General features: G+C 39.9%; 1 protein-coding gene across 10 annotated transcripts in view; it reads left to right on the top strand.

Moving 5' to 3' along the window:
- The window catches only part of PDE4D (phosphodiesterase 4D), a 1,156,670-nt gene extending 1,146,667 nt beyond the window's left edge, over positions 1-10,003 (top strand). For all 10 annotated transcript variants that reach the window (XM_084880599.1, XM_084880598.1, XM_084880600.1 and 7 more), the window contains 4 exons: positions 2,072-2,226; positions 3,744-3,866; positions 4,270-4,452; positions 5,108-10,003. In XM_084880599.1, coding sequence (XP_084736725.1) covers positions 2,072-2,226; positions 3,744-3,866; positions 4,270-4,452; positions 5,108-5,524 — 878 coding nt within the window. In that variant the 3' untranslated portion in view covers positions 5,525-10,003. The remainder of the gene's footprint in view (positions 1-2,071; positions 2,227-3,743; positions 3,867-4,269; positions 4,453-5,107) is intronic.
- Positions 10,004-12,692: the final 2,689 nt, after the last annotated feature.

Raw genomic sequence — 12,692 nt, 5'->3', positions numbered from 1 at the left:
AAAGAATCCTAAAGACTGCTGATCCTCACATTTATAAACCCATAGTTAGGCAGCCAGCTTCCCTATTTTAAGGAGGCTACAAAGGCGCCATGAGGTTGCACACTTAGCATGGTAGAGAGGTTCTGGAGCTCCCCCGGCTGATTCTGAGTCCCAGTACACACCTCTGCTTCTTCAAAATGCACTCAAGAACTACAAAATCTTACTCCCCTTAGACGTGACTATACATCTTCAGCTCTAAAGAAGAGTAGAAACAGGTTCTTAAATGCTAACATGCATTCATTTAAAAATCAGCAGTCACCACCACCTTTCTGTAAGAGCCCCAGAGATTAGAGAGGCAGTGGAGGCCCGCCAGTCTAATTACGAATCATCTCATGGTCTTTCTGGCCAGTCTGGACTCTTGTTACATGTCAGGAGCTAACTGCCTACCTAGACAGGCTGGGGAGGGCTCCTAGACCACCCTCATGTGAAAGACCATCCTTACCTTGAGTAGAATTTAGGTTCTTTGTTTTATAGTTCAGACCACAGATCTGCCTCCTCCTTAAAGTAACAGCTCCTCATCTTTTATTCTGCAGGCTCAGTTGCCTGAATTTCTTTTCTCTTTCTTCACAGGGCATATAAATTAATCTGGGTTAGTTCTTCTGTTAATGCCTTTGTCTACATACACATTTGCCCCTTAAAAACCGTAATAGATTAATTAGAAAATGCATTATGCCTTCCACTCGGAAAACATTGTGACTTCCTTTCAGTATATATTATTCAATATGATTCTACTATAGAAACAATAACATGTTAAGATCCTTTATAGTTTAAAAAATTTTTATTTCTATATGTTTAACTGTCTATGGATAAATATTCATAATTATATGCTTTTACAGACTTTTTAAAAGACAGATTGACCAGATACTAACCTATAAAATATGAATACTATTGCTTTGTCAAAAGAAAAAGGAAGATAATAAATAATACCATACATATGCACTGCCTGGTACTTTAGACATCTCTGTTTCCGTAGTTGTGGACAAATATTTCACTGTAAATTCCTATTTCTATAGTACTATTGAAGTCATAGATTTCACAGTAGAAATATGTCTTGAACCTCACTTCTCCTCCCTCACTCCTTCAAAATATTCAGTAAGGAGTATTGGGTATTTCTTTCCTAGAAAAGAATATATATTTCCAAATGTATTTTCTGTACATGAGTCAGTAAAAAGATCAAACACATGCACTTGTAGTCTTTACAAGGACTTAAGTGGAAACAGTGAATAGCACCAATTTCTTTGGTCTGTAAGGTATTTACAGGAACTAGTAAGGAGGCAGGATCTCTCACTGCCTAAAAGGCACAGGCCCAGGGCAGTTGTGAGAGCGGCAGAATCGTCACCGTGCAGTTACGTAGGCAGCCTGACATCCTGCTCTGCGTGAAGCTAGGCGTGCTCAGGTAGAAAGGGCAATAGACCTGTATACGATGACTGCCACAGTACTTGGAAAAGGAAATGGAAAGATGAATAAAGCCTTTACCTTCAAAGCTATACTGTGGATGAAAATAAGAACAGCATGGACAAATCTAATATTCTCTGTGTGTTCCAAACTGTTCTTGTACCCTCTCGGAACACAAGCAATCCTAAGTCACGTGATCCTTGCATTATATAAATGTTGGGTAGGTGATGCACACTTTTCAGGAATACCGCACCTTAAGCTTTGGACACGTTGCAAATGTTAAGAATAATGTCATATTCTGCTGAGTTTATGGAGCGACCTATGGCAGATCTGGAGGGAAGGAGCTACCTGTTCAGTTCTGCTTTCACTTTAGCAAAGAGAAAGCTGAGACACAGGGTGTGAAATGACTTGCCACATGTCATTCACATTAGAATTCACTCCCACGATCTCATTGCTCTTGCCACTGTTACAGTAACTAGTACATTGCCTTCTTGGTGTTGTTCTGTATGGTAAGGCCAGCAGAGATGTGTAGGGGAAATTGAGCTCTAAACCGAAAGTTATCTCAGCATATGAAGAATAAGATAAACTTAGAATAAATGGCTTTGCTAATCTTCTTATCTGTCGTCTTTCTTTTAAGATTCTGAACTTGCCTTGATGTACAACGATTCTTCTGTCTTGGAGAACCATCATTTGGCCGTGGGCTTTAAGTTGCTTCAAGAAGAAAACTGTGACATTTTCCAGAATTTGACCAAAAAGCAAAGACAGTCATTAAGAAAAATGGTCATTGACATTGTAAGTAGCTGATAAAAGCAAAAAAGAAAGCTGTGATGCAAACTGTTAGAGAAAAAAAGAATGAATATTAAATGAAAGGAACTATATATTTCAAAACCTATTGCTGCCCCTTTATGTTTGAGAAGCTGTCCCTGATGTTCTGTAATAGGTTTTCTACTTCTAGTAGTTTAAAGTTAAAAATAATGATGGATAGCCTAACCCATTTGGCTCCATGGATAGAACATCGGCCTGCAGACTGAAGGGTCCCAGATTCAATACCTGTCACAAGGGTACATGCCCAGGTTGTGGGCTCAATCCCCAATAGGGGCGTGCAGGAGGCAGCCAATCAATTATTCTCTCTCATCATTGATGTTTCTATCTCTCCCTCTCCCTTCTTCTCTGAAATCAATAAAAATATATTTTAATAAAATAAAATAAAATAAAATAATGACGGGTAGCTCAGCTGGTTAGAGCATCGTTGTGATATTCCAAGGTTGTGGGTTTGATCCCATTCGGCACACATACAAGAATCAACTGATGAATGCATAAATAAATAGAACAACAAATCAATGTTTTTCTCTTTTTCTCTCTCTCTAAAATCCATCAATAACAACATTTTTTAAAAGAATAATGATAGCTTACCCTCATTATTCTAGCTTTATTTTCTGAACTCCTCTGATCTGTTGGAGGCAGAAAGATGACTAACAAGAGCAGAGGTGCTGACCATAGCTTGAATTTTTTCCACTCAAAAAGGGGGGGAGACTCCATCAGAGTGCCATTTAGAAAACATCCATGATTTTAATACTTTCTCTATGCATATTATTCACAGTGATTAGGAGACACAGGAAAATCTCTGGTTATCAAAAAATCCATTCTGTTAAGCTTTGTATATACAGGGGAAAGAATTATCTTGGATAAGCAGAAAATTGCCCAGAATATTCTCTTTCTGAAGTACTCTGAGCAATCTTGTATCAGCTCATCAGCATTCACTAACCATTTTTTAGTCTAAGGAATGGGAAAAATATGTAATGATGTCTTATCATGGATATGCCTTTTTTCCCATCATAAACTTGGTTATCAGTGCCTAACATTTCTGTATATTGCACACATATATCTGGGCTTCCAAAAAAAACTTGACAACAAAGAGGAAAGGATTCTGCCCCAAGACGTAGTGAAGAATTGCCATAGATGCTGTTTAGAGGAGAGTAGATTTCCATTTCTTACCAAATTCTGCATAGTACTTTTATTTGCAAATTCTTTTTTTACTTAATAAAATACTCCTTGTCGCCGAAACCAGTTTGGCTCAGTGGGTAGAGCATCGTCGGCCTGCGGACTGAAAGGTCCCAGGTTTGATTCGGTCAAGGGTATGTACCTTGGTTGCGGGCACATCCCCAGTAGGGGGTGTGCAAGAGGCAGCTGATCCATGTTTCTCTCACATCAATGTTTCTAACTCTCTATCTTTAGTTTAAGTTTCTCCCTTCTTCTCTGTAAAATATCAATAAAAAATATTTTTTTAAAAAATACTCCTTATCTTTCAGGTACTTGCAACAGACATGTCAAAACACATGAATCTACTGGCTGATTTGAAAACTATGGTTGAAACTAAGAAAGTGACCAGTTCTGGAGTTCTTCTTCTTGATAATTATTCTGACAGAATTCAGGTAAAGCATGACTTGAATTTTCTCATGTGTCTGTGTGTCTAGCTTTGATAAAATGTATGTCTCCTTTCTCCCAACTTATGAATTTAACCAGCTTAGTCTTTACATTTGCATATGCATTTTTTTTTAAATTCTAACATCTCACAAAACCAGCCACTTAAGCAGCTCCAAATTTAATCAGCCATGCACATAAACAGCTCTTGGTATTTAAATGCAGTAGAGGTGTCATAATTCTGGACTATTAATATAAGTGTGAACCACACATAGACACATCATGGTTGAACTATTTGGAATGAACCTTACACAACATCTATTTTTAAGAGTCGCAGTCATTACATGTGAATTTCTAGTAAAAAGGGGGGAAAAGGAACAGGTGCTGAGTCGAGAATGCACTTGTCTGTTTTAGGTCCTCCAGAATATGGTGCACTGTGCGGACCTGAGCAACCCGACCAAGCCGCTGCAGCTGTACCGCCAGTGGACGGACCGCATAATGGAGGAGTTCTTCCGCCAAGGAGACCGCGAGAGGGAACGGGGCATGGAGATAAGTCCCATGTGTGACAAGCACAATGCCTCTGTGGAGAAATCACAGGTGACGCATTACGCACAAACCAGTAACCTGAACGTTGGATTCCATCGTTCCATGTCACGCAGTGTTTTAGTGATTTTTACATGAGTACTTCATGTTTGCAAGCTCACTTGCACATTAGTCTTTACAACTCAAAAGACTCTTTTATCCTTATGATTTTTCACTTTTTATTCATAGTCACTTCTATGTTCTTATAGCATTATATCCACAAATGACTATTTTCACATAGTATATTCATAGGCATAGAGACAATTTATCTGAATTTTTTAAGTGAATTCAGCTATATGAATTCATGTGGGATACATGACAATACTTCAGTTATCTTGATTTACCTATTCCTGGCTATTCTAAAATGAAGTCTGGGCCTCAAGCCAAGCCCTGCCATGTCAACAGCTGTAGGATTTTTAGGTTATAAGAAGTTCTAGAAGCTAATTTTCACCGTCGCCTAAAACAGTGACTGTTTTACCAAAGTAAAGTTAGTAGTCTTCTGTTCAATGTTGTATTTTCAGGCCACGTAATGTTTCCTATGTTTCTATTTGAATTTTAGGTCATATTTATAAAATGATATAAATCAGATATATTTGTGGGATCTAGTTAACCCTTTCCATAGTTTCTTCGTCCCAAGACCTGTACTCAAACTGGATTTCTTTTTAACCAGGTGGGCTTCATAGACTATATCGTTCATCCTCTCTGGGAGACATGGGCAGACCTTGTCCATCCTGATGCCCAGGACATTTTGGACACTTTGGAGGACAATCGTGAATGGTACCAGAGCACAATTCCTCAGAGCCCCTCCCCAGCACCTGATGACCAGGAGGAGGGCCGGCCAGGTCAGACTGAGAAGTTCCAGTTTGAACTCACTTTAGAGGAGGATGGCGAATCCGACACTGAAAAGGACAGTGGAAGTCAAGTAGAAGAAGACACTAGCTGCAGTGACTCCAAGACTCTCTGCACTCAAGACTCGGAGTCGACCGAGATCCCCCTGGATGAACAGGTGGAAGAAGAAGCAGTAGGGGAAGAGGAGGAAAGCCAGCCCGAAGCCTGTGTCATCGATGATCATTCTCCTGACACGTAACAGTGCAAACGACTCTCATGCCTTTTTTCTTTTTTTTAGTAGAAAAAAAAAATTGTTTCCAAAGTGCATGTCACATGCCACAACCATGGTCACACCTCACTGTCATCTGCCAGGACGTTTGTTGAACAAAACTGACCTTGACTACTCAGTCTGGAGCTCAGGAATATTGTAACCAGTTTTTTCACCTCCATGTCATCAGACCAAGGGGGACATCTTCACGAACAGCATTTTAACAAGATTTCAGCTTGGTAAAGCTGACAAAGCAGAGAAAAATCAATTCCAAAATATTTCCAAGAGCGTGTGGCTCATCAGACAGCCCAGAGGTTGATAGGACTTGGGGTTTCTTTTCTTTTTATTTGTTTGCAATATTTTCAGCAGAAAGAAGGTATTTCACAGACAAGAGTGAACTAGTGGATGAAACAACACATGGGTCAGGAACAGGACACAGCGTGAATCTGTTACCAGGAGGAAGATGAGCCACAGAAATTGCATAATTTTCTAATTTCAAGTCTTCCTGATACATGACTGAATAGTGTGGTTCAGTGAGCTGCACTGACCTCTATATTTTGTATGATATGTAAAACAGAATTTTTGTAGAGCTTACTTTTATTATTAAATGTATTGAAGTATTATATTTAAAAAAAAAAAAAACTATGTTCAGAACTTCATCTGCCACTGGTTTATTTTTTTCTAAGGAGTAACTTGCAAGTTTTCAGTACCAATCTGTGCTACACTGGATAAATCTAATTTACGAATTTTACTTGCACCTTATAGTTCATAGCAATTAACTGATTTGTAGTGATTCCTTGTTTTATATACCAATGACTTCCATATTTTAAAACAAAGACAAATTTTATGTTGCAGGAAACTCTTTTTGTAGGTCTTCATTTACTTTTTTTTTGTTTCATTCTTTTCAGGTAAGCAGAGTTGCTCTTTACTGTTTTTCTTCATGGTGTGCAAAGTGAATATTTGTTCAGTAATACTTTGATGTGCGTTTTTTTCTAACGTGTCTTAGGCCTCATGGACATGCAATCATCTGTTGGTGTTGTCTGAAGCAAGTGAGAGATATATATAAATACCCAGTAGCTAAAATGGTCAGTCTTTTTTAGATATTTTCCTACGTAGTGTCTTCTGATAACTTTTTGCTATGTCAGTAGACCCTCATTTCACAAGTGCATGTCTTTGTAATTACCCACATGCGTCATGCTCATTTTTATCATTTTCACAGTCATAGTATGAACAACTTTTGCCCCTTGTGCTGCTCTACCATTTAGTATGTGTTTGTCCACCTTCACTAGATAGGGTCTTATCACATATATCATTGCCATTTTGATTGATGGGGGAAAAAACAAACAGATAGTCAAGGTAGGGTTAGCATTCATTTCTACTGTGAAGTCATGTAGAATGACTAGCTTTTACTCTTGATTTACAGAGGAAAGTTTAACAGGTAGTTAGGCAGTTTTAACAATATTAGAATATATTAACAAACACCAGTACAACTAATGTGCGTTTCCATGATTTTACCATGGGAGTAAGAACTATATAAGGAATATTCTGGAGAAGTGATTTTAAATGTAGCAACTACCCTTCCCTAATGGACAAGTAGTATGTAGAAATTGCTTTATTAGTTATCGTTGGTTCATTAGTACGTCTTATAGAGAACCTTTAAATATCCTGAGGGAAAGCCATTCATGATGCCACTGGCACCTGTGGTTTGGTAATATAATACCCTCCTAAAATACTGGGTTGGGTAAAAAGATTCTGCTGAAATAAAGAAAGAGAGCGCTTTTGGCTGAATTTGGCACCAAGCATTATTGCAGTTTTAGAGATTAATTTCCAGTATTTGTCATCAGTTGGCATCTTGGGGCATTTATTTACTTTGGACTTTTTTTCCATTGTAACTCTTCACAAAGTGAGTACCTTCTCTGGGAAAAGATTGGCACCCAGATAGTCATTTTCAAATTGATATCTAAGAATTGACTTAGAACTAAAGGGGGTGTCTGACTAAATGGAAAATAATCAGTGAAGGAAAAGCATAACGCTGAAAAGCATTGATATTTGGGAAGGCAGGGAGCCTTCTAGGGATGAATAGCAAAGTCGTCAGCCAGGAAAATGACCCTCGCTGAAGATAGCTCCTGCTTTGATCTCCTGAGATCCCCTGATGGAAAGCTTTTACACAGAGCAGAATAGGAATCAACTGATTCTTAACGTTCCGATCTCCACCCTCCTTTCCCTGTAAAGATCAGACAGTAACCTTTGGGACAAAGTCCTATATTTGTCCAAACAGTCTCACAAGAACTCCTGGCAACCTGTTTTAATTTCATTTATCCCTGGTGGAGGCCTAGAAGAAATGACAAAGAATCTAGGGTTTATTCCTTTTTCCAAAATAGTCTCATTCCCTCCTCTCCCTAATACTTGGTATTTTCCCCACAGAGTGCCTAGAATCTTAATAATGAGAAAAAAAAATTGAAGCAGCAATATGTCACAAACAAATCCAGGCCTGAAAGTGTTTATAACTGCACTAAAAAGAGAGGCTTCCCCCCCCCCCCCATTTGTTGGGTGTTAATGGTCACCTGCTGTGAGGGTACCCACTGATTGACAATCAAATTGTAGAAAGTGCGTACTATCCAAGAGTCAGGGACTAATGCACTGTACGATCTGCTGATCCTCTCCCTCACTCCTCCTTTTTCTCCTCTCTTGCCCAAGTGTGCTTCAGTATCATTCACCGCTTTAAAAATAGCATCCTTTCACAAGTGGCTTTACATTTCCTAAAATGCCATAAGAAAATGCAATATCTGGGTACTGTGTGGGAAAAAGATGTCCGAGTTTGCATATAACCAGTACATTTCAGCTTGCAAGTTACTAAACACAGTAATGCTGTTTTGATTTTATTTTCTTTTACATCACTTACAATTCACAAGAAAATAATGTAGATAGAACAAATTGCAGATAAGGGGGGGGGGGAACTTGAATGAAATGGATTTCACAGAAAGCTTTATGATAATCTTTGAATGCATTATTTATTTTTTTGTGCCATGCATTTTTTTTCTCACCAAATGACCTTACCTGTAATACAGTCTTGTTTGTCTGTTTACAACCATGTATTTATTGTAATGTACATATTGTAATGTTAATTGTAAATTATCAGTTCTTATTAAAACATCATCCCATGATGGGATGGTGTTGATATATTTGGAAACTCTTGGTGAGAGAATGAATGGTGTGTATACATACTCCTTGTACATTTTTTTTTTCTCCTGTAATATAGTCTTGTCACCTTAGAGCTTGTTTATGGAAAATTCAAGGAAAAAAAACTATAAAATACATAAAGATATATAAGTTTAAAAAAACATAGCTGCAGGTCTTTGGTCCCAGGGCTGTGCCTTAACTTTAACCAGTATTTTCTTCTGTTTTGCTGCATTTGAAAGTAAGGTTACTGTGTGGCTAGGGCTGGGCATTCCACATCTGAGCTTTGAATCTATTGGTTTTCTGGCAGTAGCTGGATTTTACAAAACCACAGACCACCTCTGGAAGATTCTGAGACCCTTTTGAGATACAAGCTTAAGTACTTCTTGCCATGAAGCAGCATTGCTTACATGGTGATGGTTTTCCCCATCTGTTGATCAGGAGCTACTTGAGTTTAGCCACATTTGTTTTCTACTTTCAAACACTACTGGGGAAATACATTCTTGTCCCGGATTATAAGAAGTATTTTTGGCTTCTAGAGCACATAGGCAAATGAACTTGATTTGAAACTAGAGCCAAAGGTCTCGAACGCTGGTTAGTCATTTATTCATCAGCTCCCTGTCATGTTAAGAGACTATATAAAACCAAAAAGGTCATTTTTTTTAACCCTGGGAATTTTCTTCAACTGAAATCAACCAAATTTTTAATATGTGAGTCCATATGTACGACGTACAAGGTATGTTTTATACGATACCAAATGACATGGCATAAAGGATTTATCATTCTCTAGAATTGGTTTCTGCAAAACTTCTATTGCTTTAGAATTTTTAAAATGCAGCCTTTCCCAGTGGCCAGCTCCCAATGCCGACACATTCACAGTGGAGGATGAAACCTTCCACTACTGCCCAGCCCTCAGAAGATGTGACTTAGTGAAAGGAGAGATCCTCTTTTTAGGAAAAATGAGCCTCCTGTTATTTTGTTTTCTTTTTTTGACACAAACTGTAGATTTTAGCAGCCCTGGCCCAAAGGAATTTGATTACTTTTGTTTTTTAAACAGTACAAAGGGGACACTAATTACAAAAACACATCCTTCCTGATTTTAGTTGTTTTTTTATTTTATTTCCTTAGATAATGTTTTCAGAATGGTAAATTGTGTGTGAGCATTATAAATGATGATTCTTTTAGTGGTTTCTTAGCCTCTCTTACAGCCCATGGGGATAGTACTGTACATCAATACCTTCATATGAAATTTTTATATGCAATGGAAATAAAAGCATGGGTTGATTCTGCCTATTTATGACTCGGTCTTTTACAAACGAAAGATGATTCATTTAAACCTGGTTCAATCAGCACAGGTTTCCAAGAGTAATGAAGATTTGTTAAAGTGAAAAGAAAAGGACATCATAAGCTAGTATTGATATTCATAATCAAATGAAACAAAATTACAGAGATTAATCTTCCAGTAGAAAAAAATATTGCCAACATCCTTTAAATGGCCTACAAGATTAAGCACAGTATTTGGTAAACAGGCTTGGGGAGGGTCTTGTCTATTTAATTGACTAGCCTGGCACACTGCAGCTTAACCAGACAAGCTGTTTATTCGTTGGGTAGCTGCTCTGACAGCTGCAGATTCTAAGGACAGCAGTGAAGGAGGCACGGGCGAGCTTACAGCCTGGAGGGGACAAGGCATGACATGGCTTCATACACCTGCCACTGTGAGTGTCCTGGGGAGAACCCCTGGCGGTGTGCCTCCATGGGAACCTGAACTTGCGCCCTCCTGGCAGCCCAGAGGCGGCTTCCTAAGGAAGTGACTTGGGGCTGAGCATGAAGAGGAAGAGGAAGGCAAGCAAAAGGGAGGGTTAAAAGGAGGCGGCGGGGGATCCAGACAAGGAAACCACTTGCTGGAGCCCTGAGGTACAAAGGAAAAGTGAGGCCTCTGGAGAAATGGGAGGAAAGCACCCCTGTTCCGTCACTCTCTATTCCTCCCCCTGCTGTGTTTCCTTCATAATGCTTACCACAAACTGGCTTACACATCTGTCTCTCCCGCCCGAAAGTGGCTCTATGAGAGCGTGGTACCCCTCACTCCTACAGCGGTACCTGGTACACAGTAGGTGCTTAATACTTGCTAAGTAAAGCCACCAAGTGGACATACTCCAAAGAGAAAACATTTCAGGGTCTTCAAGAGAAGGAATCAGCAAAAAATTAATGCTCAGCTCCCCAAGCTTAACTACTGGAATAAGGATACAGGAGTCGTCCCTTATTCACGATGTTCTGCAGCGTCAGTTATCTACGATCAACTGCAGTATGAAAACATTAAATGAAAAATTCCAGAAATAAACCATTCATGGGTTTTAACCTGTGCACCGTCCTGAGTCGCGTGATGAAATCTTGCGAGGTCTGCTCTGCCCCGCCCCCGGAACGTGAGCCGCGTCCCCTGGGTGTGGGCGCTCCCACCTGCCAGTCACTCAGTAGCCATCTGGCTTGTCAGACCGACTGGGGAGGTGTCGCAGGGCTGGTGCTCAGAGATCACGTCCTTTACTTAATAATGGCCCCAAAATGTAAGAGCAGGAAGGCGGGCAGTTCAGGTGTGCCCCAGAGAAGTTGTAAAGTGCTTCCTGTAAGTGAAAGGTGGAAGTTATCGACTTAATAAAGAAAGAAAATCGTTTGCTGAGGTCGCTAAGATCCACAGTAAACATGAGTTTTCTATTTGTGAAATTGTGATGAAGGAGAAAGAAATCTGTGCTAGTTTTGCTGCTGCGCTTCAAATTGCAAAAGGTATGACCAACAGGGTATGGTAAGTGCTTAGTTAAGATGGAAAAGGCGCTAAATTTGTGGGTGGAAGACGGGAATGGGAAATGTGTGTGTTTCCATTTATGGACAACATGTGCCAAAAAGCAATTGTTGAGAGGGGATGAACCGGAGGGGGGGGGGGGGGGAGAAGGGGGCGGGGGGAGGACAACCAGTGGGTCGGGATTTGGAAAGAAGGTCCACCTGAAATTTTGCCTTTCTCTCCCAACCCGACACTATAGAGATCCAGAAGAGCTGCCTCTGGTAAGAATTCTCACCTTTTTTTGGCTTCGGCCATTTTCCTAGGATCCCATGTGCAAGTTCCAAAGTGGAGTTTAAAGTAGAGAGTGTAGCCCCACCGTCTCTACAAGAATTAATTTTCCCCTGGCTCTTTAAGAGCATAAATGATAGATAGCGGTTTACTGGGGAATCCCTGGGAGTGCCATCAGCACTGGGAGGGGCCCTCCTACCAGGATAGATAGTGGGCGCTTAGTTGGTGTGAAAGGATTTAACCAAAGCTTGAGTACAATATTCTTTCCAGCATCCTGGTAGAGTGCAGTTGACACACAGATTTCTGAGCCAGTGTTTTGATGATGGACGAATAGGAGGGAGGGTGCAAGACGGGAGGCCCAGGTGTTTTTAGGTTTCTGGTTTGGAAACTGTTGCAGCTGCCAGATTAACGGAGTGGTCTTTGCTTACTGCCTTGTGGTCTCTTCAGAGCAGAAAGGCAGTTCAGAAGAGGGTAGTGAGTACTCAGGTGAAGGAAGATTGAGAAGAGTAGGAGGAGTCAAGTCTTATAGTTCCTCTCCTGTCATCAATTTCTCATTAGCCTTTTGCAATGAAGCTGTTTTGGCATTTTGAAGTTTTTTGGAGCCTCCTGCATTCCAGTTAAAATAGGTATCCCATTTTCATGTTGTTCGAGAACCCTTGCTTGAAAATGCATGTCCAATTGGAACATTCCCCATAATGGTCATTGTAAGTCTAAGTGGTCTTAGTAATATTTTGTCATTTCTGTAGATGGATACTGCTTCCAGGCCCACAGCTGTGCTGGGATGCGGTGCAGTCAGTTCAGGTTTCCAATTACTTTAAGTTTTGGGGTCTTTTGGAGTGAAATTAATTAGCCTGAGGGGCCTGTGCTACTGGGTTGGGAATTTTGTGGTGGTTTACAATGTACTTTGTTGCAAAAAAAAATTAT

Source organism: Pipistrellus hanaki (assembly GCF_964339955.1).
Source record: "Pipistrellus hanaki genome assembly, chromosome: 4".
In the NCBI taxonomy this organism is placed as follows: Eukaryota; Metazoa; Chordata; class Mammalia; order Chiroptera; family Vespertilionidae; genus Pipistrellus; species Pipistrellus hanaki.
This window is presented reverse-complemented; position numbering and strand designations above follow the sequence as displayed.